The sequence below is a fragment of the Acipenser ruthenus genome, chromosome 22, assembly GCF_902713425.1.
Source record: "Acipenser ruthenus chromosome 22, fAciRut3.2 maternal haplotype, whole genome shotgun sequence".
Classification (NCBI taxonomy): Eukaryota; Metazoa; Chordata; class Actinopteri; order Acipenseriformes; family Acipenseridae; genus Acipenser; species Acipenser ruthenus.
In genome coordinates this window covers 27,214,762-27,241,786 of record NC_081210.1, presented here as the reverse complement: position 1 = coordinate 27,241,786, position 27,025 = coordinate 27,214,762, and the positions used below count along the sequence as shown (strand labels likewise).

Sequence of the window (27,025 nt, the reverse complement as noted above, 5' to 3'; positions counted from 1 at the left end):
ATAAAAAGGTAAGGGTAAATAAACAAAGTAAATACAAATAAAAGATTTTCTCCCTTGTCCATCTTGACTATCATTGTAATAAACATTAAAGTTATTACAATCAAGTTTGCTGCTGAATATGTTTTCTGTTTTTATTTATTTAATTTTTTTTTTTTTTTTTATTAAAAAAAAAAAACAGCTCATTCTAATCAGATATTGTGCACAACGAACTATGTCAAATTAGCGGTCATGGTTTGTAAACGGACATTTTCTTGGTGCTACAAGAAATCCCCAAAGCATAGCACTGCCATGATGGGACTACCCATTGCACCTTAGAATTTGCACATGGGCATACTTCTGTAAAAATCTATATATGGATAGTGGAAATGCACTACGTAGTTTGCTGCAAGTACCTTGACATTTGACACGTGGGTGACAAATAAGATTGTGTGATGATACCGTACTTTAAGAAAAGTCTGCCTCATTTCCGTTCACAGCACATCTCTGAAATGCATATATATATATATATATTTTTTTTTTCGTTAAAACAATTTTAAACAAAACTAAATGCTATTTGTAAACACTCGGGCAGCATGTTTTAGTGAAATTGGCTTTGCTGTTAAGTGCAAACACGGGTCTTTTGAGGTGGGTAACACTTACAGTGCTGAGAAAATGTTTGTGAACCCCAATGATAATTATGGAAATTCCATAGTTTTACCATGATAGCCTTCTTGAATCTTGGATTTTCTTAAATATCCAATAGGGTTTCTATTAACCAATTCCATGTCTTTTGAAACAAAATGATATATGAATTAGACAAACAATGAGTAATTAAGATTCAGGGTATGTGAAAAAGTAAGTGAACCCCTGGTTTTATCAGCTTAATTAAGGGGATAATTAGAACCAGGTGTTTAAATAATTAGGTAGATCTTCAGGGGTGAGTTTGGGAGGCCCCATCCTATATAAAGATCAGAAACTTTGTGAGTTTGGTCTTCACCATACAGGTGTGTGGAAACACGTCATTCCACGATCAAAAGGAATCTCTGAGGACCTCAGAAAACAGTTATTGATGCTCATCAGTCTAGAAAGGGTTACAAAACCATTTCTAAGGATTTGGGGCTCCACCAATCCACTGTCAGACAGATAGTCTACAAATGGAGAGAAAGTTCAAGACCACAGTCACTCTACCCAGGAGCGGTCGTCCTACCAAAATCTCTCCAAGAACAAACCACAACATCATCAAGGAGGTCACAAAGAACCCGAGAGTAACATCCAAGGATCTGCAGGCCACTCTCGCCTTGGCTAATGTGAGTGAATGGGCCAAATTCCTCAAAACCGATGTGAGAGACTGACCAACAGTTACAGGAAACGCTTAGTTGAAGTAATTGCTGCTCAAGGGGGTGCCACCAGTTACTGAATCTAAAGGTTCACATACTTTTTCACACATGGATATTGAATGTTGAATCATTTGTGGATAAATAAATGTTGAAAAGTATCATGTTTTTGTGTTATTTGTTTAAGCAGGTTATCTTTATCTATTATTAGGACTTTTTATTTTAAATAACATTTTAGGTTTGAAGTATGTGAAAATCCCAAGGGGTTCACAAACTTTTTCTCTGCACTGTAAGTTCAGAAACTAAAATCTCCTTCCGTCATTGTGTACAATTCTGTATTATATAGTTTTTTCTCTGTTGTGAAAGAAAGGAATGCGAGTACTTGTACGTCTGTGCTCTGTAATTATTACTATTTGATGTTACTGTGTGTATTAATGACCACTGCTTTTCCTGTTCTCCCTTTACCATATTCCACTGAATCACTCTATATTATTTATTGTTATACAAATATACTTTGGATTAAGTTGCTTCTACTTTTGAAGTTATTTTTGGTAACTGATACAAACAAAGAACAGATATTCTCATTATTAAAGAAAATGGAGACATCTGGTGCCACATGTTGTAACACCTTTAATATATCAAATGAGAAACGTAGCTTTTGTACTGTCATTTGAATCTGCAGTTTTTAAATAAGCTTAATGCATTTTATTCATTGTTAGGGTTTCTACTGTTGTCCCCCCTCTAGTGGACAAGAAGTAAAAGCTCTTAACTTTAACACACAAGTTATTTTTCCAGTTAAATTAATTAAATAACATTTTATATTGATGACATTATTCTAGTTGGTGGTTCAGAAAATCAACAATGGTTTAGAAAGCTTAAATAATTGCAAAAACGTGTGACTAAGGAATTTAATAAACTACTAAAAAGCAGTTTTCTATTTGCCTTTTTCAAAGTAAGGACTTGGCTTCAGGAGAACAGAATAAAAGTCACATTAGCACTGAGATCAGACAAAAGGAGCAGCAGCTGGCGAACTACGAGGAGAAGCTTTTCAATGTGTGCGGAAGTCAAGATTTTGAATCAGACCTGACTAAACTGCAAGATGACATTGAAAAGTCTTCCAAGCAAAGAGGTAGGTCAGCAGTATTAAAAGCATACTTCTTTCCTATCATTTAAACTTTCTTTCCTGTTTTGAGATTATATATATATATATATATATATATATATATATATATATATATATATATATATATATAGTATTTACAATTAAGGAGAATGTAACTGTTAATGAATTCTTTGTTTTATTTAGACAATAAGTTATTAATAAAAGAGATTACATTAAATGGTAATGAAAAACATGAGTAAAGGATACCCTTTTAAAGGAAACTGATAAGAAAATATACAGTATAATTTGAAGTGCATTAAGGTGAGTAATAAACTGGCACCATTGTGATTTAGCAGTGGGTTCAAACAGTTTAACAGCAAATGCTGGAGTTTTTCTGTATAATTCTGTATAAATAAATATAAAACTATAAAGAAGAGGCAACAATATTAATCCAAAAATAGGACAACGGGGTTTTTTTTTATGCTCTGTTGTTTTTTGGATGATGATGATGATGATGATGATGATGATGATGATAATAATAATACAACGACAATACAATACAAATTTCTATTATAGCGCTCTTCATGCAAGCATTCCAGGGAGCTTTAGAAAATAAATATAAAAAAGCCTGTGACTAATATATAATCCAGCTACAAATAAACAGACATTTTCAAACAGGATTTAAAAGTCAGTTGTGCTAGTATTCCTGATATGAATCGGGAGCAAGTTCCAAAGGTGAGAGGCATTATAACTTAATGCCCTGGCTCTGACAGGGTTCAAACGAGTTTTAGGGACTCTCAGAAGATTAGCAGTTTCCGATCTCCAGGAACGACCAGGGACGTATGGGGTCAGCAGATCTTGAAGATAAGAAGGTCCAAGACCATATAAAGCCTTATAGGTAATAAGAAGACCTTTAAAATAATAATAATAATAATAGCATCATTAATAAAACAAACTTGAATGAGACTGATGCAGTAATTGTATCAATGAAATATACGATTCAAACCAAGATTAATTGAGATTAAAAATTGTAATTGGGAGATTATAATCGTGATTCATTTTTTTAATCTCTTGGCAGCCCTAATATGTATTTTAACAGGGTTACTAACTATTCCAGCAAACATGACCCAGTTCAACCACCGGATCTGCTGCTCCTATTTTTTTTTTTTTTTTTTTTCCTTACTCCTAAAAAATGAGTTCATGAAGTGAAGTGGTTTGAAAAATGACCACCAGTAGCTGTAATGTCTTTCCCCTCTGCAACTGATTTTATTTACTCGCAGTTGCAGAGGGGAAAAGTGCAAGGTGCACCCCTGGTTACAGTTGCACACCCCTGTAGGTCATTTTTAAAATTAGGAGGATGTTTAGTTTTTCTATTAAAAAATGACACCTCAAACGTAGACCGATTCAACTCTAAAGCATGTCATTTTGAATTGTTATTTTCCCTCCTGTTTAAAGCCATGCTTGCTGGAGCCACTGCTGTGTACACACAGTTTATTAGCCAGCTGACTGAGGATCATGAGCCCTGCTGCCCTGTCTGCCAGAGGACCTTCCCATCGGAGGCGGAGCTACAAGACGTGACCAATGACTTGCAGTCAAAGCTGCGCCTTGTCCCAGACAAACTGAAGAACACTGAGCTGGACCTGAAGAGAAGGGAAAAAAGACGGGATGAGATGATGGCGCTCAAGCCTATAAGGTAACGCGAGCCTCTGGGCAGGGCTGGTTGAAATGCACTGCTGTGTGAATATATTCTGTGTACACACTGTGACGATCACAGCAACCAAAAACATCTCAAAATATACAGTGGTGCTCATAAAACATAACTTTCTGGTCTGCACATGTGCATGATTTAAAAAAAAAACGTATCAGTTAGTACATCAGTTATTTACACTAAAATGACTTCTTGTAGAGGTCTAACAAACAATAGGTGAAATTGATACACAAATATAGGTGATAACCTGGTTGTTATCAGGTAATATATCACATTTGTAAATAATTGCTTTCTGTAACTAATTTAACATTGAATTGAACAGTTTCAACAGTTTGAAGCCATTTTCAAAAGTAATTCTTCATATTTGATACCTTAATTGCTATATAGAAGGTGGATTAACCCAGATTAACCCATTTCAAGCCATTTTATATTAATTGCAATAGTCAGTGGTCCAGTCATAAGAACCTTGTGATGAATGAATTGGGCTGATAAAAGATGAGAAAGAGAATTGTAGTAGCTTCATAACAGCCACAAGAGGTCTCCTTGTGTTAGATCCAATACAAATGTCAGCTTGCCCTTGAGTCAGCTTTCTGGAAACACAGGCATAGAGAGAGCAGAAGAAAGAAAACTGTAAGCTTAATTGCTGCCACAAGGTGTCTTCCTTGTGTTGGAGATTATACACATATCCGCTTCAGTAGGTGCTCTGGAACGAACATATATATATTTGGTATTGTTGTAATATACAAACAAGGAAAATGCTCAATGCTCAAACTGCAAAGGGTAACGTTCTTCAAATAATAATGCACTTTTATTTCCAAGGCAAACAATATCTGAGTTAAAGGAAAAAGACCTGCCTGAGCTACGAAACAGAGTGCAGAATGTAAACCGTGATATTGAGCGTCTCAAGAACGATATTGAGGAGCAGGAGACACTTCTAGCGACCCTAATATCTGAAGAGGAGACTGCAAAAGCTTGTCTCCAGGACATTTCACTTATGGACCGATACCAGGTAAAAATATAGTTTTTCAAAGAGACACATTTTGCTGGTGGCCAGATAGAAATTGTGAACAAATAGATGCACTCTGAAGTGGGTTTACTCTTTTCAATTGAGTTTTGTGGTTTTTACCCACGCATTCACGTGTGGGAGGCATGCAAAAGATCCCCTAATACTCTGGACACTCAGCTTTTTGTGTGCATTATATATAATTCAATAAGATAGGCAGTAAATGACAGCCGTGCAGCCACATCCTGTCACGTGGGGGCCTTTTAATAAGTGGGGATACGCCTGAACTTTCTGGGTTTAATTTTCTGTTTATGAAACAAGTACACGATTATGAAATGTAGATGTGGTCTCTTTAAAAAAAAAAAAAACTCAAGTAATGATTTTATTTTCCTGAAGTCAACATGGACAGGCCACCAGCAAAATGGCCTTTCCATTACAATCTGGACACTAGATTGACGTTTAGTAAACACCAAAAAGTCCACTTCTTCTTCTCCATAACTGTAGCAATTCAGATCAAAACGTCCTAGTCCAGTAGTCAAATGTTTAGTAAGGTAAAATAAGCAAATGCACAATATGTACTCTTTGTTGAATAAGATATGGGATACGTGCAACACCCTTCTCCTGGAAAAGCCATTTACAAAGTAAGCATTTGAGAATTTTTTTTTTTTTTTTTTTGGCACAGTTCGTGTTTTGAAATTAGCAAGAGTGTATTAAATCTGTAAGATTTCCACGTATCAGTATCCTGTTTGCACAGTAGTTCATTTAAATGGTTAAAGAAGAACAGGCCAAGATTTTAAAATCCATTTTCTTATCTTTTTTTTCACTGGTCACAAAGATAACGCTATAGATGAAAAGTGGCTTCCTGGTACCTAATCACTTGGTGTTTTAGTTCAAACTCCTTTTAATGGGGTAGCAGCAATCTGCAATTAAAACATTGGCATGTCCTGATCTGTTGTGTTAGATGGACCTGAGAGATGTGGAGCGAAGAATTGCTCAGCAGGCTTCTAGGCTCCAAGGGGTGGACTTGAGCCGCACAGTCCAGCAGGTCAACCAGGAGAAACAGGAGACACAACTTAAACTGGACACAGGTAAGTCAATAGAAGGCACAATCACAGGGGAACATATTTAACTGGTACTGTAGGTAAGTAAGGCCAATAATACCGCCTCAAAACCAGTTCCGTGATGTGTAGGATTGTTTGTATCGATACTGGAGAGCTGTGGAAAATAAAACTTGAAAATGAGGCAACTGCTTGAAAATGTACAATAGGCTGTTATTTAGTATTTCAGTAACATTGGGTTCTTTCTTTAGCGTCCAGCAGAATTGAGCTGAAGCGGAAAATGATCCAAGATCAGCAGGAGCAGATCCAGTCTTTAAAAAGCAACGTTCATGAAATTAGAGCAGAAAAACTGCAGATTTCCAGCGACATGCAGCGCCGTCAGCAGCTGGAGGACCAGTGTGCTGATCTGACAACAGAGATACAGTCTTTGTATAGAGAGATACGGGTATGCTGATAGTGTGCTGATCTGACAACAGAGATACAGTCTGTATAGAGAGATATGGGTATGCTGATACAGTGTGCTGATCTGACAACAGAGATACAGTCTGTATAGAGAGATATGGGTATGCTGATACAGTGTGCTGATCTGACAACAGAGATGCAGTCTGTATAGAGAGATACGGGTATGCTGATACAGTGTGCCGATCCTGACAACAGAGATACAGTCTGTATAGAGAGATACGGGTATGCCGATGCAGTTGTCTTTTGCCTCTTTACACTGTATGCAGTGATCACATTTTCTGCTGACTATTAGGGCTTTAGAACCCAAGATGAATCACATGGCACACATGTCCCTATGTTTTGTCTTTCATTTTTTTTTATTGAACATTTTAACAGTTTGTCTTTTTTCAGAAGTGTCACTTCTTCTTATCTCCAGTTACTGTTTCCAAATAACAACACTTCTGTCTTGACAAAACGTGATAACAACTGGCATGCCATTTCAAACTCGGCAGATAATCCCATTTTGTGTGTGTGTTTTTTTTTTTTTTTTTTTTTAATTAGGATGCTAAAGAGCAGGTATCTCCACTTTCAGCTAACCTGGAAAATCTTCAGCAAGAGAAACAGGACTTAATTGAAAGGAAGAACCACAAAAATGATGAAGAAATGGAGAAGGTCTGAAAAATGTCACTGAGTTTTAACAAGGAAGTCTGCTTAGTACCCGAAGGCCTAAACTTGTAACTTGAGTTTTCTTTTTAATTTTGCAGATCAACACAATTAAAGAAAAGGTTAAAAACATCAGTGCCCATGAGAGAGAAATAGAGAAATACATTCAAGAAGGGAAGGAACAATACAAAGAGGTAATGTTACGAACCTTCGCATTAGAAGTTCCCATTTACCGTTTTTAGCACATGTTATTTATTCAGCTCTTTACCATGTGTTGTAGCAAAAAGAGATGGAACTGCAGGACACCAATTCACAGCTGCACGAGGCTGAGCAGCAGAGGGAGAAGATTAACAAAGAAATCAGTAGCATCCGACAAGACATTGACACGCAGAAGGCAAGTGAAACAGTGTTTGTCTGTCTTTATTCACAAATCCTTTGTGATCATGTATGTATTATTTTTTTTTTCTTCATAATCCTCAAACGGGTTTATAAAAGGATTACAGCATGCATTCAGTGAACAGGATTCTTTAAATTGTATATTTGCATGAAATGGTCTCAACGCTACCAGCATCGTGCAAGATCAAGTTACGGTATGTCGAAGTCAAAATTCAGACTGCTAATTCTGTTCCAGGTTCCACGTATCGTTTAAAGGGCAAACCGTATTTCCAATCACTAATGGTTGCCGTTTTGAGGTGCTAAAGGAAACGGTATTCTGTTTGAGTTACAGTAAGCATTAGATGTGTAACACTGACTACGTTTCAGTGGTATAGGCAATGTGATAGATTTCAAAGATATGGGAAACTGTTTCTGTTTAAGGTGATTCATGAAAATTATTAAACTGTTTTTCCATTGTTGTGTGCAAAATACAAAAAAAAAAAAAAAAGCTGTGTCCAGTTTAGCTACCATTTTGTTTAATAACCCACGTTTAGGATGTTTTAAATAGATTTCCTGGTTACATTTAACACATTTAAGTCAAATGTATAGCATCAGTAATGTCAACTTTTTAATAGTGTTATTTAATAGTGACTTATTCCAGGATTTATACACGTTTCGAGTTAGAGTAGTTTACAGTATGTTGGCACTGAATGAATGTGAACTAGGTTGGTTGAGCCTGTGCTTTGCAACTTTTCTTTAAAAAGAAAACAATTTCACTATTGTGTTTCAGTCATCATCTCATAGTGCTTTTAATTTAACCACGATCCTCTATTTTCACATGCTGTATATCTTACTTTGTAATAAAATTGACTCCCCTGGCTTGGAATACAGTCCCCTCGTGCTCGCTCCTCTCTGAGCTACACAGTGATCAGTTATCATGTCAGTAATACGTGCCTGATTACTACACAGGTCCAAGAGAGGTGGCTGCAAGATAACTTGACTCTACGCAAGCGGATGGAAGAGCTAAAAGAAGTTGCAGCTAAAAGGAAGGAACTTTTAAAAGAAATGGGAGAGATGCAAGTGATGCAGCTGAGAAAGTAAGAAAGGTTTACGGTATGGGACTTTTTATGGTCAAGATGGCAAGAAAATCTCAAGAGAAGGAGTAAGGAACTTGCCATTAGTTTGCACCTTTCTCTTGTAGCTCTGGCTATGGAGCGGACGGGTCCTTCCGCAAGTTATTAGCTCATGGGCGCATATTCTGATAATCTGCATTGCAAAGCTGCACAGATACAGATGTGAGATAAGGGGGCTGGGGAGGGTAGTTTAAATATGTCATGTGTAAGAGGCTCAGGTCTGGTACCAGATTCAGATTACAGGACTGGGCCCTTACTTTTAAGGATTTCGATCCAAATGTTTTTTTTTTTTTTTATGTTTTAAGTGAACGCAGAGAGCTGGATAACAAAGTGGAAGATTATAAAAAGAATCGGAGCTTGGCAATGGGCAGGCAGAAGGGATTTGAAGAGGAGATAATTCGCTTCAAGAAAGAGCTGCGAGAGCCTCAGTATCGGGATGCAGAAGAGAAGTTCAGAGACATGATGATTGTAATGAGGACCACCGAGCTAGCAAATAAGGACTTGGATATTTATTACAAGACACTTGATCAGTGAGTAACCTAGCCTCCAATTTTAGAACTCTTGACATAACCAAAAAAAGAGCCTGTTCATCAAAAAATGTATATACTTCTCACAAGTGGTTCTCTGTAGCAGTAAACTGCCGGAAGTGAAAGCACATAACGTGCATCTGGTAACCTGCATTGCAGAGCTGAAACTGCTTTAGGGAGTTGCTAGAAATGTACCTGATTTAATAGAAATCCCATTTAGATATTTATAGGGGTCGGCACTTAAAGAATTAGCTGGGTCCTGTGACTGGCGGTTTTACACGACTTGAAACCGGAAACAGTTTTAAAAGAAGTGAACCCGCTGTTGAGAAATTAAACACAGCGATCCTGGCTTTTATTTATTTATTTATTTATTTATTAGTATTCAGATTTAAGGTGCAGGACTTTTGTTAATACAGTACAGATCCATTAAAGCATTGACAACCGTGCATGATTCAGAGTTACAGCCATTTCAATCTTATAAACACCCCCCTGTATTAGAATTAAGCCAGTATGACTCTGACCTTGTTTAAAGTAGCATCCTGCGTAACTTCATTAGATCACAATCAAAGCTATGGTAACTGCTGGTTTTCATGAAGCCGTATCGATTTGTTACCTGGAAATCTGTGAGAAGAGGAAGGCTTTTGAAAAGGTTACTCCGTGACATTACTTACATAGCTTGTTTGGTTGCAGTAAAACATAAGTCACGTATCAATACATTTTTTTCCATTGCCATTCATGAACGTCACTGCAAATTTCGGTATTAGTTTGATAGGTTCAGCTACGCCTTGCCACCTACAGTAAGTGTTGTATACTAGTGCTTAAAATAATAATAATCATCAAGTGGTTTTAGATGTTTGGAAACTTTTTGTTACAAAATACATGATCCGTTACGTCCTTTTTTTTTCCTATCTTGTTCATTAGGATAAGCATATTTGTTGAAGGAAAGTGATCAGGACATGCTTAGATTCTCTTGTATTAGCACAACTACAGAGGTCTGTACAACCCTATTTTAGTATGTTATAACTCGACGAACCAAGCACCCTGTGTCTGCTATAAAGACCTTCATGACTGAAATCTTTTACATATTACAAAAAGTAAAAATGAAAGATATCCTGACATGCATATCTTGTTTTAATTCATAAGAGTTTGGTTGACGTATTAATGGATAACCCATAGGGTCTATTGGGGATACGAGCAACAGCTTGACTCGAGGCAGCTCGGGTATGTGCTTTATACACAGGGTGGGCGTTGCCTTCTAAGAATCCCGATATGTAAGAGTGCACTGCAGCTTTAAGTATCTGTGGAGGAAACCCTTCTGTGTCTCTGGTGAGTTTTTATCTAATAGAGGAAGTGGCAGAGTCAGCATGCTGCAGTTTCAGACAAATAAGATAATCATCATTTATAGGTAATCAGTTACAGGATCAAACTCTTGTAGCTTGAAGTCACTTTAACGAGGGCTCTTTTATCTATGACAGTGTGTTCCATGTTCTTTGCAAAAATGTGCATAGCTTGTTCATACTAGTGACGCATGTGCAGTACAAATAAATAGAGCTGTATAAATAGAATTGTACTACATCTGAAGAGCTAAAAGAAGCTGCAGCTAAAAGGAAATAACTTTTAAAAGAAATGGGAGACATGCAAGTGATGCAGCTGAGAAAGTAAGAAAGGGACTTTTTATGGTCAAGATGGCAAGAAAATCTATTTTGAATAGAGGTATCCTTGCTGCACACAGTATGCTTTAAGAAGTCCTTGTAGCAAAGAAATTAAAAAAAAACAAAAAACAGCTTTGCTTTTGAGAAGACACTCAAGCCAAGGCTTATTTTATGCTAAGGTAAACTAAGGAAACATACCAGTGTTACACAAGCTTCAGTGTGCTGTGCTTCACCCATTGGCTCCATACAGAGTGCAGTACTAATGTGCTTTCCTGCTTCATCTCCCCAAAGCCCTGATGAGTTTTTTCAGAAGCAATTTTTTGCCGGAATAGTTAGTAAGCAGGGCAAATTAATGATCTGAGCAGAAATGACAGCAGAGAATCATACAGCACACAAATAATAGGATATGAAATATCAGGATCGTTATATTAATAAAACCCCTTTTTAAAGGTCTTTTTTTTTTTTTTTTTTTCAAAACAATTTCACAGCTGCAAAACTCTTAAATGTTTAAATAAATCTAAAATGTTAATGTGATGCTATATTTAAAAACTGAACTCATCATGATCCTACAGCATGAATGTGGTAACACAGGAAATCTCTGGCACTTTATCTGATCATTGATTATAGCTCAATGCATTGTGCAAAGTCATCTTGTTCAGTTGTTGCTGCTGCTTGCTGAGAAATAGCAGCATTTCTGTAATAACCAGAATGCGCTGTGGGTCCTATGATAAGACCTGTGTCATGCCTTTGTAGATCAGGGTTTTCTTGAGCATTTTTTTTTGGTTGGCCCATTCCCTGCATATAGATTTACATTTTAAATACGCATTTGTTTTTAAAGAAATCTCAGTGGTTCCAAACTTTGATATGTACAGAAAGGAATACAAAAAAAAAGTGCTCTACAGGTACATGTAAATGGCATACGCAGTTAACCTCTAACCCATTTGGATATCAATAGCTCATAGTGGTGACAAATCAGAAAATGTGTTTCCAGACGCAATCACCGGCCACTTGCACCTGCTTCTAGCCAATCGTATTAGTGCTACCACGGCAGGTCTATGGCAGGATTGACAGCGGCAGAAGCACACAGCCTCCTTCCTGCTGCACGTAAGCTCCACAGGGCATGGCAGGGTCGATGTTCTCTGACGTGGGGATCCTGGGTTGGAATGGGATGTTAACCTGGCACATGCACTAGCTCTGCAGTTATTAAAAGGACCTTTTATATTGTGAGTTTGCAAGGCAGCCATCGCTTTGATCACTGCTGAAGCCCTTTGCGTTTACATAACAAAATCAAACCATTTTTTTTTTTTCTATTCATTTTGAACAAGCAGGAAATAACAAACGGCCAACGAACGACCAGTACGTCCAACTGTGGTATAACTGAAAAAAATATAGAAACACACAGTGAAACTCAACAAACAGTAACATAAGTTACCCTAGACACTGGAGTACTGAATAGCTTACTGCATTTTTCTTTTTATCATTAATAAATGTTTGCAAAAGAGTAGAACTGAACTATTGTCGTCTCAACCAGGCCCTGAGTGCACATCAAAAAGAGAGCAGTAAAGCAGGCACATTATCTAGCACAACATGCCTTCCAATGTGTTTTGAGTTGTTTAAAACAATTAAAATGTAGTAATAATAATAATACAAGTGTATACATACATACATACATACATACATACATACATACATACATACATATATATATATATATGTGTTTTGCAAGACTAGATGTAACACCTTGTAGATCACTATAAGCATTGCAATGATAAACGATAAGTATTTTGAGTGATTAGTCTTCCCTGGTATGTTATTGCACTTTAACACTAGAGTGCGCCATCTAGTGTTAAAGCTAGAAATAGCATTAATGTTCTGAAGGCCTATTGCATTATATTACAAAAAAACATTTTCCGGAATAATGTAAAATGTATTGAGATATGATTATGGGATGGAATTTGTTATGACATTTAGATGACCTCAAGAGGGTAACGTATTGCTTAAGATAGTAAACCACAGTATTGTCTCATTCCCGTTTGTTAATTTGTATCCCCATCCTCCTCCCCAGAGCAATCATGAAATTCCATAGCATGAAAATGGAAGAGATCAACAAGATTGTCCGAGACCTCTGGAGGAGCACCTACCGAGGACAAGGTATTTAAACTGCTTCAGTGAAGACTTGCTCCGGGAACACATTCGAGAGCGAAATGCGCCTGGACAGACGCTGCTTTTCACTTCATTTATTTAGACAAAAAAGATATCTCAGGATGCTTTTTTGCAATTCTTTCTTTTTTTTCCTCTGTACAGTTTAATACAGAAATGAAAAGTCTTTACATGAAATCTGATGATTTTATTGTATTACCAATAATAATAACAATAATAATGTTCTTTATACTTCTGTCTAGGCTTTTCATTAGAAACTGTGGCCAGCCCAGTAATTGCTAAACATTTCTATTGCCCTGCTCCCTGTAGACATTGAATATGTGGAGATCCGATCTGACGTCGATGACAATGTTTCGGCGGATAAGAGGAGGACCTACAACTACCGAGTGGTGATGGTTAAGGGTGACACAGCTCTGGATATGAGAGGGAGGTGCAGTGCTGGACAGAAGGTATGACCCAGTAGCCTTTACCGACAGAACTAGAGTCAGGGGGGCAGGGTTGATCTCCCGTTCTTTCAAACTAAACCAGCCAAGAAGAACCCGAAGTAATGATAAAGAAACTCATTTCTTTTGACTTTTTGTTCAAACGTTGATTTTGGCAGGTGCTCTGCTCCACATTGCTCAGATGTGTTAGAGGTGTTCCCTTTATTAATACTGGAATGTGGTCACTCCTCAGAAGCATGCGTCACCTCACTTACTGGATCAGAACACCTGCAGGCAATGCGGAAATAGTTTATAAGATACAAAATGAAAACGAAACTAAAAACACATGCCCCCATTTACTTCACGCATGGACCATGTCTTAAGATGGAACCTCAATCAAAAGATATTTAATTCTCATGAACAACTGCATCAAAACAGGGCAAGCTGGACTGATATTTGATGGCAGCAGTACAAGGAAGTATAACCCACAATATGCCAGGGAAACGCACTTCCCAAGTATTATATTAAGAAGAAGACTCCCTTAATGCTTAAGTAACGGTATTTGCGCCTTCAGACAATTTATGAAAAAGAGTCTGCAGGTTCAACCCTTATTTAAAGAAATAATCATGCTACTTTGACAGGATTCTTCAGTTACGTGACAAAAGAAAAAAAAATGAGATAAAAAAACCAAAAAAACGTGACAGTGGTGCATTTCCCCTTTAATACGTAGCTTCATTTCAGAAATAAAATCAGATAAAGATCACATGAAGTAAGTTAAAAATATGCAAAAGAGATAGGAAAACCATATCCTATTTCTCATTCTAGAAATGACCAAATATGTGCAGGTTCCGGCGTCGTTGAAATCCGTGTAACTTTACCTTTTTAGGGCTACATTTTGGGGAGAAAATCGGTGGTCAAAAAAAATTGGGCACACTAGATAAAAAAAAAAAAATATATATATATATATATATATATATATATATATATATATATATATATATATATATATGTATATGTAAGTTCCTTGTGTAAGTAATGTATGTGTTGTGCACCTCAGGTTCTTGCTTCACTTATTATTCGTCTTGCCCTGGCTGAGACGTTCTGTTTAAACTGCGGAATCCTGGCCCTGGACGAGCCCACCACTAACCTTGATCGTGAAAACATCGAGTCCTTGGCACATGCCTTAGTCCAGTAAGTATTCCAGGTGCTCTCAAGTCATTCGGATTTCAGCTGCCCAGTGTGGTGCTGCCTTGTTAACATGCAAGCGTGCAGCAGTTATTAATCATCACAGGTCTATCTCAAATGCCTGTCAGAAAAGTGTTTTTATAAAGAAGTGTTTAATATTACAGGACGGATGCTGCACTTTGAGGTGAAACTATAAGAAACAAAGTCAAGTTTTGGTTTATTATTATTATTATTATCATCATTATTATTATTATTATTATTTATTTCTTAGACACCCTTATCCAGGGTGACTTACAGTTGTTGATTTCCTTCATTGCTGGAGCCTTTTTAATGCCTTCATTGCTGGAGCCTTTTGCTAACCTTTTTTTTTTTTAAACAGATGGGTCATACAAACATTATTACAGTAACTGCTGGATTACAGGACAAAGTGAGGACAGAATGTAGAAACATCACACCCAGTATTGTGTCCTAGTAACCTGGAATTAAAAAAAAAAGTTCTGTAATGTTGTGTTTTGTTAGTTCGTTGTGATGTTTTCCCATATTTTTTTTAAGAATCTGATACAAAATCTCAAAACTGATCATAGCAAGTGAGGAGTTTAGTAAAATAGTGATATCTTGGTGGTTTAATTTCTTTATTTCCCTCACAACATGCCATTTTTGTATAATGGAAGTTACAGTATGTTTTGTAGTAGGATAGATTAAGGTGTCTGCAGAGCTGTTTACCAACATAGTAAGCAACTAATCAACCAGACATTTTATCTCAGTGTGGTTTTGCTGATAACGCATTTTAATAAACGTTGTATATGACACATTCTTTTGTAAACATCTTTGCTTCAGGATAATTAAGAGTCGTTCCCGTCAGCGTAACTTCCAGCTGCTGATTATTACACACGACGAAGACTTTGTGGAGCTTTTGGGTCGCTCAGAGTATGTGGAGCATTTCTACAGGATCAAAAAGAACATTGATCAGTGTTCGGAGATTGTGAAATGCAGTGTGAATACACTCGGATCATACCTTCACTAACTGAAGGAGGAAACTGGAAAAAGCTTGAAGACTAACGTAATGAGCAATTAATAATACAGTACATTCAAGCCTGCAATAGCTATTTGGACAAGATTTATTCATTGATTAATATCAATTGCATCTGTGATTAAACGTTTCTACCTTTTTAATTTTTTTGTAAAAATCATTATGGCAGGGAGCTGCGTTGTGTGCGTTTTGTTTTCTAGTTTAATTCTAGTGATAATTCTGATTAATTACTGTGTTACAAATAAATAATTGTATCAATGTATTTGTCAAAGGTACAATTAACTAACTACATTAACATTGAACAATTCGGGCACAACGTATTTGTTCAAAGAAAATATTCTGAAAAGGGGTCTGTTAGTAACTTGATTGAAAGGAAGTCATAAAGGTTTTCCCAATGTAAAAAAAGGACATATAACGGAAGTTATTTACAGAATTTTGTGAGATAAGCTGGCTATCTTTGCAGAGATAAGAAAGAAGTTAGAAAGGAAATAACTACTGTAGATAAAAATTGTCATGTATCCAGTGTATTTGAGTTGAATAGTGTAACTGGATTTTACAAGGCAATTTCATGCAGATTTTGAGAATGTTTAAGAAAAAGAATATCTGCTGCTTTGCGAAGTTCTTTTATTTAATAATATGTTTTGTGTTTTTCATTTTGAAATGAAATGTTAAAGAAAAAAAAAGCCAATGGCTTATAATCAGTTATTATAAAAAATTATTTTGTAAGAATTAAAAAGCTTATTAAAACCATAGAGGTGTGTTGGTGTTTTTTTTTTATTTTTTATTTGGGAATATTAAAAGAAATATTCTTGCAAACTTTCCTGATTTTAAAGTTGGTTAAATAAGAAAGTGCTCCCTTGCTGCAATAGTAAATCATAGACAATAAAAATGCTATACTCCTGTAACCTTGCAAAAATGGATGAATCCATTCATGGCAACTTGAAATCCAATAGCTGTTAACCTAACATATAAAGGAATCTTCTAATTTCTGATGAGGGGATTGAAGAAATCCTAACACTAACTCTCAGTATGAGCTCGCTGATGTCAGACAGATGCTTGCTCAACATGCACACTGGTTGTATTGTTTAAGACAGGCAGGTTTACAGTGGGCAAGACAAGTGTGGTGTATTTTGCAGGGATCAGCACTGCTTTGGTCTACACAATCAAAGTGATCTTGTGCGGAGATGTCCAGGGGGCCGGGACCATGACCACACCTGCTGCAATTAGCCCCTGTTCCCAGAGGGGTTCAAGTTGTAGTGCGGTAGACACAGACATCATTACAAAGGGAATGGTTCGGTGCCTTTTTTTTCATGTTCACTAAGCAGACCATTGAACAAAAGGGCTGCATAATAGACTGGCTGGCCACAGTGAATTGTGTCTTGGGCCTTTCTTTGTGCTTAAGATAAAAGATCAATTGTTTATATGGTTTAAGCGTTGTGTTGAAGGCGTACACAGATACACATAAAGACCATTATAGAGTATGGAGTCTAGTTTACCGACATGGCAAGCAACAAGGACTCACTTGTAAACAGTAACTTTATCTCCATTTGATTTTGCTGGTGAAATATTTTAATTAAATATGACATATTTTTTAATCTTTCCTTCAAGAGATATATATATATATATATATATATATATATATATATATATATATATATATATATATAACGTTAGTATTATATATTTATATATATATATATATATATATATATATATATATAAATATCTATTACGTTAGTATTATGCTCATTCTTGCAATCACATTTAGTTTGTTTGTCTTTGCTCAGTTTTCTTAGAAGACAGGCCGCCTTACGTAGTTGATTTTGCATGCTAAACAAGCTTGAATGCAAATGTGCACAATACATTTAAAGATACAAAAAAAAATAATAATTTTGACCCTTAATTCTGCAGTGTTCCTGGGTGACAGCAAGAAAACAAGGGCATCAAGTCTGATGAATGAGGAGGCCACTCCTCAGAGCCAGAACATTTCTAAAAATAAACCCTGAACAAGGGAATTAATACGGAAATACTTGCTGCTTATGAACCTCTGTATTTCTTTGTTTTAAAGAAATGAAGTAGACAAAGAGTTTCTTCAGTGAAGTTAATGCAATTATCTTTATTCAGGGTTTCCGTATGTGTAGATTTACAAAAACCGTAGGGTGAGGGAGTTCCAAGTTTATCCATACATGCAGGAATGAATATATGTCGAGGTAGACTTCAAAGAGCCGACACTAATGTTTCATGGTGTCTTTATGTATCTATGTACATTTATAGCTTCATTTTTACCTTTGCTTCTGAATTATTTTGAGTTCAAGCTTCACTATTCAGCCAGCAAACACCTTTATGATTTGCTTTTGCTTCCACTTTTTTTTTTTTGTACACAGTACAAAAATGATGTGACGTGGTATTTGTAAGTAAGAGGTTCTCAAAGTTGTGGTTTATTGGATTTTATTTTTAAAACCTATTCTGATTATGGTCACCCAGCTGACAACTGAGGAAAAAAGAAACAAAAAACAAACAAAATAAACGTTTAATATATACTGTCTGCAAGTATCACAAGCCTGTCTCTCAACAGGGTATCCCTAAGCAACCTCTTGGGGAAAGGAACACTAGTGAGGTGATCTTTTACCAGCTTATAGACCATAAAAAGCTTATATAGCAAGGAATATTTTTTGTAAAGATTTAAATTCGCCAGGCAGGCATCACATTTAGAGGCTGATTTAAGGATAGGCGTTGTAAAAACCCATTGCATCTGCAAAATCCAAATGGCCTTGTGGCCAGTCAATTATATTGCATTTAACTTATTAAACTTAAGAGCAATGCAAATTACTCAACAATAAGTCAGAGGAAGGGCAGCAAAGTCCTCTTGGTGCACAGAAAAGAAAAGTAAAGAAAAGTTTTCTGAGGAGGAGCTGAGAGTCCTTATGGCTGAGGTCACTCAGCATGAAATTGGGTTATGCTACCAAGGATGCCATATGGTCCTCTATAGCGGAGAAAGTCAATGTTGTCGGTGTTACCAGGAGGACAGTCAACCAGGTGATGAAAAGGTGAAATTCAGCTATTAGGTCTAGGATGACCTGCTGAGTGAGACGATAATGCCTTACACCACATCCTCCGGCATATCAAATAAAGAACACTGCAAGACTACACACAGCAATACAACATACCCTGGAGAATCGCCCTAAAAACAAATTAGTTTTGTGCTGAATACCAAGTTTCACATACAGTATCTTTATATAATGTTTTCAGCGTATGAGCCTTTGAAATGTGCACTTGTTAGTGAGCATGGCATTATTAATCTGGGTCACTGGTCTGATAATAAAAAGCTGATTTTGAAGCATTGAAATTTCAGGAAACATGAAGGTGTTAGTTTTGTGATAAATAAACCACAGTTGAGTTCTTGGAGCAGGAGAGGTTACACAGATACGATCAGCATCAGCAAGGTTTTTTTTTTTTTGCATGTGACGGATTCTATTCTAACTGTGAGCAAAAAGTGGATTGATGTATTTCCCTTTCATAACAATTCCTAAATTCCGGTCTAATTTCAACTCACTTACTGTATTTTAAAATATCAGCTGACCAGTTTGTGTGTATTCCAGTGCTTCCCTTTGCTGGCTATTTATTGCACCCATGTAATATTTCTTAGGAGATGTAATGACTTGAGTCTAGGCTGCAACTACACACCTCTGCACTCTGATGCAATATGTACAGTATTCTATATGTTGCTGTTTAGGGGGTACCTTGCCTGGAGAGGTCATACTGTATACCCCTGCCATGGTATGTTCCTGGATTTCAAATGATGCATTATACATATAATGTTTGTTTGTCTGTTTTTTGGGTTTTTTTTTTTTTGGTGTGTGTGTAATGTAGTGAATGTGCTTTATATATAAAAACAGATTCCAAAACTAATGACCAATTAGCACCAATAGTTTGTTTTTCTTGCACTTTCAGCAGCATTCAAAAGAACATTCTATTTGAACTAATTCCCAGATAAAAATCATACAGTATACAGTGCAGTGGTTTGTACAATATAAAAAAAAAAAATCCTTATCAAGTAACCCATGTTTTAACCCTAGATAAAAAAAAACAAATGACTCATTCCTGTGTTGCCCATATATATATATATGTATTTATTCAGCAAAAAAAATCTACCTCCTTTGATACTTTAAAAGGCGTTAACATTTGTCCATTGATCTTCATTTCTGGCTGGACTTTAGTGAAGCTCTAAATCATGAATTTTAAATACATGGTTCTGCTTTGTTCTGTGGTGCTCTCGGTGCAGGGAGGAGAAATCAAGAAAAAGGAATTGATGTATAGAGAACTAATTACCACTATTTCACATATGGAGGGAAAACTGGTAAGTCATTTTTCTTATGCTGCTAATTACTTTTTATTTGCTGCTTAAGAGTTGAAATCCTGTTTTTGGCCAATCACATCACTGATCTATTTATTCCTGTCTCGGTTAGGATGAGTGTGATATCTTTCTGCCGAACATTTTTGAAGATGACAAGGTTAGTTACTCCTGTTATTATTTTCGTGTATGAATAATAAAAATGAAAACAAATACAGAAAAGGAAGCACTTTCTGAGTACCTGTTTAATTTCTATAAGCCTATTGTACACCCTGACTACATTTGATAAATGGGCAGCAGTGTGGAGTAGTGGTTAGGGCTCTGGACTCTTGACTGGATTAAAAACCATACTGTATAAATGGGTAATTATATATAAAAACAATGTGATATCTTGTAACAATTGTAAGTCACCCTGGATAAGGGCATCTGCTAAAAAAATTATAATAATAAATTTGTCATTGTATCTTACACACCAAGGGCCTGATATTGAAAACTTGCTGAGTGGATTTTGAGTACATTTACCCACAGCCACAAGCAGTTTATTCTTTAATAAAAGGTGACAGGCTTTTGTATTTAATCATGCTTAGCAAATGACTTTCTTTTTTCCAGGCTGCAAAGAAAGGCGTTTTCTTCTGTACAGTCATCAAGGTTTTACAGAAGGCTAGCAAGGAAAAAAAATGCATCCGAATAAAAAATGAAATCTCAAAGCTGATTAGAAATTTGAAGGTAATTTTTTTTTTTTTTATGTTTTAAGTGTGTTTAATAATTGCACTGTGCTATCTATCCATCTATCACAATATTACCATTCATTTATTTATTTATTTTTGTGTGCACTTTAGAAAGAGAAAAAGCAATGCCAAATACATGAAGACTCTGAAATCATGATGCCCACATTTCTGGAAGGACTTCTTCAATATTTAAAGAAGGTGTACAGAAAAAGTAGTTAATAATGAGAAGTAGCATGACTGTAACACAACCTTTTCATGTACAGTAATGTATACACCAAGCATCAGTTCATCTTGGTTTAATATATCTAAATCTACAAGCGATGTTCTGTGACTCTTTTTGTTATGGTTCATTATATAAATAAAATAAATGGAATATATTGAAATTGACAAAAGTATGGTTATCCGAGTTAACTAATGTAATCTTGTTCTTTCTTAGATTCTCTTTGTATCCTTTTCTGTTTTAGTCATCTTCACATACTGGAAGTTCAGAGCACCCTTGTGGCCTCAATAGAGCTCTCAGAATCATGTTTAATCTCCAAGGACATGTGGTGCGGCAGTGTAAGCATTAACCTGCTCCCCCTGCAACACAGAAATACCACCACATAGAAAAGCGTGGTGTTTCTTAAATCCACAGGAAGCAGTGTTGCAGGAGGACCACTTAATGGTTACACTCTGGTGTGTCAAAGCCCATTGGAATTAGTTAACTCAGTTATTTCAACACCATGCCAGACGCTTTAGAAATGTGATTGTATTTTATTATTAATTTATTTTATTTAAAGCCATATGCATATGAGGTGTGTGTGTGGGGGGGGGTTGATGTTGGGGGGCAAAAGATATGTGCTTCTGGTAGTTCAATAAAAAATGTAATCTGTTAGGACAAAATCAGAAAAGATGTCTGGGCAACTTGGATTTGCTTCATAGACATTTGAGAATTCTTGACTTATAGTAGCTTCTGATACGTTAACCTTTTACTGTATAACTGAGTGTTCTTGACGTTATGGGGAAGTCATATGTTTTACCTGGTGAAAGGCTAACAATATAACCCTATCCAAAACATGCATTTATTTATTTATTTATTTGGTTGTATTGTATTGTCTATTGTTATTGACTTTCGAATTCAATGTCATGGAACACGTTTGCATGTAAAATACAGTACACTCCCAATGCATTGCTTTATTTAAAAAAAATAAAAATAAAAATACTTCTATAACAAAAGGAGAATGTGTATTTGGTACTCTTTGAAATACAACAGGCATGTCTGTAACATACATCCACCACCACAGCTGTCAATTCAAAACCAGAGCTATCTGTATAATGTATGATGTCCATAAAATATATATATATATCAACTGTATGTACAGAATAGTATAGAATAAGAATTAGCAATGACATGTTTATTTATCATAACAATAAGATATAAGGCAACTCTGGCCTTTCCTCTCCAGGTCTAACAACAATATTCTTAATAGTTTAATTGAGAGAAAAAATACAGAATTCTCCAGTAGCCCAATGGCCTTCTAGGACCAGAGATGCCCACCCCTGACAAAAGTCATCACAAGTGGATAAGCGTTTTTAAAGACAATAGACATCTATTTATTCACCCTTCCAGTCCCTTTTTAACTGGTATAGTTGTGTAGCATACATGTAAAACTGGGACTCTGCAATATCAGCACAGCTTTTCTTTTCCTGTTCCTATTAGTATAGAGCTTTTGATATAGAGGCGACGAAACTGTTAAAACCGATACAAATATTGAGGTGAAACAACTTTCTCTGTTGGGCTGAACCACATGTGAATGCTGTGGTAGCGATTTAAAAAAACGCAGTTTGTAATTGTTATGAGGAGAACATTGTTTAATATGTAAAGGACAAACAGTGACACGTGTTGAATCAGTAAAAATGATGCACGGTTTCGAGTGCCATTCAACATGAGAAACAGGATTCTTTTTCTTACTGGTGCAACATTTTGAATTGTTTATGCAACTTAAAACATTGCTTCCTGATTGTTCCATAATGAAATTCAATTCATTGTTAATTTGGTAATTGGATTTCGTGCCTTTGTTACGCTTAGTTCAAACAGGAGTTAAAATGTTTGTCTCTCACATGAAAAACTACAACTCCCAGAATGTCATAGTTATCCCAGAACACCGATTGGCTGGCAATCAGTTAAACTAATACACCTGTTTGTAATTTACAAGAACTGTCTGTGGGAAGGTAAGGTCCTGAGTATAGACCTGAGCATAGACCCGAGTATAGACCTGAGTATAGACCTGTATAAGTTAAGTGTAGTTAGCACTCCAAAACATGAGTTATTTTGTATTGTATTGTTTGTTAAAAGAAGCTGTGTTCCTACTAGAAAAACCCATCCTTTGTTGTTGAGTGTGCTTTATCCACCAGACGTGTTAGGAGCCCAGAACTGTTATACTGTAAATAAACACACTTTGTCACAATTTGTTAATGTATAATTGTATTATCTACTTTTTTCTTTAATTTAAAGTGACCAATTATTATTTATTATCTATTTTCCCCCTATTTGGAATGTCCAGTTATGTTTTTCCTCCTCACCACAGCGAGTCCCCATACAGTATGAATGTTCTGAGGGAGTGTAAGCATCCTCCGATCTCACAAGCCTAAAGCCAGAATTGCTTTTATGCCAAGCAATCCAGAGCAGAGGTGAGCTACCGATCCCGGAGAACAGAGATCAGCCCTGCTTTTTATCCACTCTGAATGTGCTCAGTGTCTGGCCAGTAGGGTTTGCTGTTGCACGATGAGGAGAAGCAATCCCTGCCGGTTTCCCATCTCCCAGCCCAGGAACATGAGAGCCAATGTGACGCCCCCCTCGGGGTCCCCAGCAAAGTTCAGCCTCTTTGCACAGCCTGGACGTGAACTGGTGCCGCCCAAGCGGGGTGACTCATCCTGCACTCCCAGCGGCAGTGCTTTAACTGGATGAGCCACTCGGGGACCCCTTGTATTATCTTACTTTAAGGAAAAAATAAGCCATGCTAATTGCAAGCCCTTTTCTAGAGTTACATTTGTAATACTAATAATAATTGTTGAAATGATTGTTGCCTAATTAAATGCTATTCGCTTTTCTGATGAATTGTTCTGACACACTGTGGTTTCGTTAATGAGGTTTCGTTAATTGCAGAATTAATCAATCAGAAGATGAAAGGGTGACATCACAAAAATGTTTCAAATGAGTTCTGGATTGTCCATGCATGTAAGGTCAACTATGAACATGGTATATATTGTGACTGTTTCAAATACTGGTCTGGTTATTTGAAATGGTGAAAACATCTCACAAAAGATTACTGAAGCAGTAGAATGTGTGCCGTCATAAGATAATGCTATTTTAAGGACAATATATTTCTACTAAAAATTGCATCCTTTACAAACAATAATGAATTCCTAACTGAAATGATAATAAATGTAAAACAAAATACGCCATTATGAACATATCAATGTTGTTTTTAATTTGCATTCATGCATTTGAATTAGCAGACGCCCTGGATAAGGGCATCTACTAAGAAATAAATAATAAATAAAATAATAATCCTGAGTCATAGAATGAAAACTGCCTTGCAGGGTAAATCAACTTGTGACGACATAATCACAAATCTATATCAACATCTAATCTTTAGTGGCCAAAATTTCCTTCCTATAGCTTGCATGCTTGCAAACGATGATAATAAATCTGGTTTGTGAGTCAGAATTTACAAAAAAGGTAAAGGCTGGGTATATATTGCGCTGCCTGCATTTTCCGTGTAGTTTCCCTATGTGGAACTTGAGCCCTATATATATATCCAGACACATCTTCAGTGGATCATCAGTCACCATCAGCAAGAAATACCATCTTGAACTCCTTCTCAATCTTGAAAGAAGAAGCGCCCTGAAACCATGACTAGAACATTGAGGAGCATGGCTGTTCTGCTGTTTCTTGCTGTTTCTATAAATGCTGCCTCCATCACCGCTGCCCCTCCGAATAAGAAAATGTTTTTGGAGGAGATCATTGACATACTTCAAATGAAGAGTCAAGTAAGTATAGTGGAAATGGAACAGCTAGTAATGTTACCATATATAAAATCAGGGTATTTCAAGTAAACAGAAGTGTGAAGACTGTGTCCAGTGGCGCTCTGAAGCATTGGCACTCAGTGGTTTCACATCCTTCACCTGTCTGACAGGCTGTGTGGTCCAGTGGTTAAAGAAAAGGGCTTGTAACCAGAAGGTCCCTGGTTCAAATCCCACCTCAGCCACTGACTCATTGTGTGACCCTGAGCAAGTCACTTAACCTCCTTGTGCTCCGTCTTTCGGGTGAGTTGTAATTGTAAGTGACTCTGCAGCTGATGCATAGTTCACACACCCTAGTCTCTGTAAGTTGCCTTGGATAAAGGCGTCTGCTAAATAAACAAATAATAATAATAATAATAATAACAGCATGCTAGATTATGCAACTCATTTGCATATCCTTTTCCACTGAAGGCATCCATTTCAACTGTTCAATGCTTACTTAACTATTGAGCAGCACTCCTGGTTAGACACTAACAACTATTTTCTTCCTTTTACAGTGCTCAACAGAAAAAGTAGCTCTAGTTTCTTTTACCGACTGCAAGGTAAGGAAACACCAATAACCCTATTTCCCTTTTTGTTCAAAGGTTATTACAGTTATTGATGTACGGTAGGCATTTTCAATGCACTATTTATTGTATGATATGAAAACTAAACCAAAAAAATGAAACACCAAGATCAGTGATAGACCAAAAAATGTATTCAGTTTACCTTTAATGTATGGTTATAAATATGATAATGATGTACTGTAATAACCTCTTTATCTTTTTTAAAATTTTATTTTAAAAGCCTGATGTGTTCTGCAAAGCTGGAATAGCTCTGAAAGATCTCAAATGTGGAGATGGAGATTCCGTTTCTAAACTGTCCCGAGCCCTGATGGGATACAATACTAAAAACAAGGTATTTCACTTACATTTTTGAGAGCACATCCACCTTTTCTTCAAACATGAAGGGACATTTTTCACCTGGGCTTGGTGGATGCTTGCCACACATGTAACATGAATAGGGATTACACTTGAGAAAGCATGAGCTCAAACGTTTGCTTAGTCTTTACCGCCAATCACCGTAATATTTAGTAAAAGTAAACTGGCGGTAACACTCCGCTATAAGAGAATGTATTTATACATAAGCTACCCTGCCTAGGTAACTTACGCTTTCAATGCTAAAGAAGAGGTGATGACTTTCCATTACTGCATATATAGTATACTGTACAATAGTGCCATAATGGATGCAGTAGTGTAAAGCAGATGACTTGCTGTATTTGCTGGCCCTTACCTGGGCTGTCAGTATACCCAGCACTTACCACACACAGAGCAACTACAGCATTACAGCAGGAATATCCAATCATTGTAAGAATTAATGCACTGCTCTTTGGTTTGTGGAGAATCAATTGCAGAGACACTTGATGCAATTCTTTAACCGTGTTATAAGGGGTAAATTCATGTAGCGAGTTTGGCCAAATACAGAACAGGGCAAAAGTAATACAGAAAAGATGATAATATATTTATCATGAAAAAAAAGATACCGGCAGAGTAGACAGGCTGTTTGAAGATTAGATCTGTGAACTGCAGTTTAACAAGCTACCTTCAACCTCGCTCACTTTTTTTGTGTGTTTTGTAGTTTGTAATTTAACCTCAACTTGTTTTGTTTTTGTTCAGGCATCTTGTAAGGTCAAAAAAGAAGTTGAGATCGAGCTCCGAGACTTTCTGAAAGACCTGAAACGCTGTGCTAGACAGCAATACCGCCAAATCTGAAAACCTATGGGCATCACTGAATTATTTATATATGATGACTGCATTACTGTATTATTTATTTAGATGGCAACTATATTTAATAGGATATTACTATTAACATAATTACTTTAGATTGCAAAGTGGTATTTATGTGTTGTTTTCTATTTATATAATGTTTTTTTTTACTCATTCATAGAAAATAAGATATAAATGATCTATTTACAAAAATGAAAAGTATTAAAACATTATTTATTTTAACATGCAATCTCGTGTTTGTATTTTTTGACATGGCATTGCTGCATGTATGTTCTTTTGTGAAAGCTACTTAATCATAGGGGACCGAGAGAATCACAGAAAAGTGAAGGCACTATCTTAAAAT

General features: G+C 36.3%; 1 protein-coding gene across 4 annotated transcripts in view; it reads left to right on the top strand.

Annotated features, from left to right (window-relative positions):
• Positions 1–16,522, top strand: part of LOC117431697 (DNA repair protein RAD50-like) — a 28,300-nt gene extending 11,778 nt beyond the window's left edge. For all 4 annotated transcript variants that reach the window (XM_058996329.1, XM_058996331.1, XM_058996328.1 and 1 more), the window contains exons 13-26: positions 2,267–2,442; positions 3,871–4,108; positions 4,943–5,132; positions 6,088–6,214; positions 6,436–6,629; positions 7,187–7,297; positions 7,390–7,482; positions 7,569–7,682; positions 8,633–8,760; positions 9,102–9,326; positions 13,041–13,126; positions 13,445–13,584; positions 14,615–14,748; positions 15,580–16,522. In XM_058996329.1, coding sequence (XP_058852312.1) covers positions 2,267–2,442; positions 3,871–4,108; positions 4,943–5,132; positions 6,088–6,214; positions 6,436–6,629; positions 7,187–7,297; positions 7,390–7,482; positions 7,569–7,682; positions 8,633–8,760; positions 9,102–9,326; positions 13,041–13,126; positions 13,445–13,584; positions 14,615–14,748; positions 15,580–15,766 — 2,143 coding nt within the window. In that variant the 3' untranslated portion in view covers positions 15,767–16,522. The remainder of the gene's footprint in view (positions 1–2,266; positions 2,443–3,870; positions 4,109–4,942; positions 5,133–6,087; positions 6,215–6,435; positions 6,630–7,186; positions 7,298–7,389; positions 7,483–7,568; positions 7,683–8,632; positions 8,761–9,101; positions 9,327–13,040; positions 13,127–13,444; positions 13,585–14,614; positions 14,749–15,579) is intronic.
• The last annotated feature ends 10,503 nt before the right edge of the window (positions 16,523–27,025 follow it).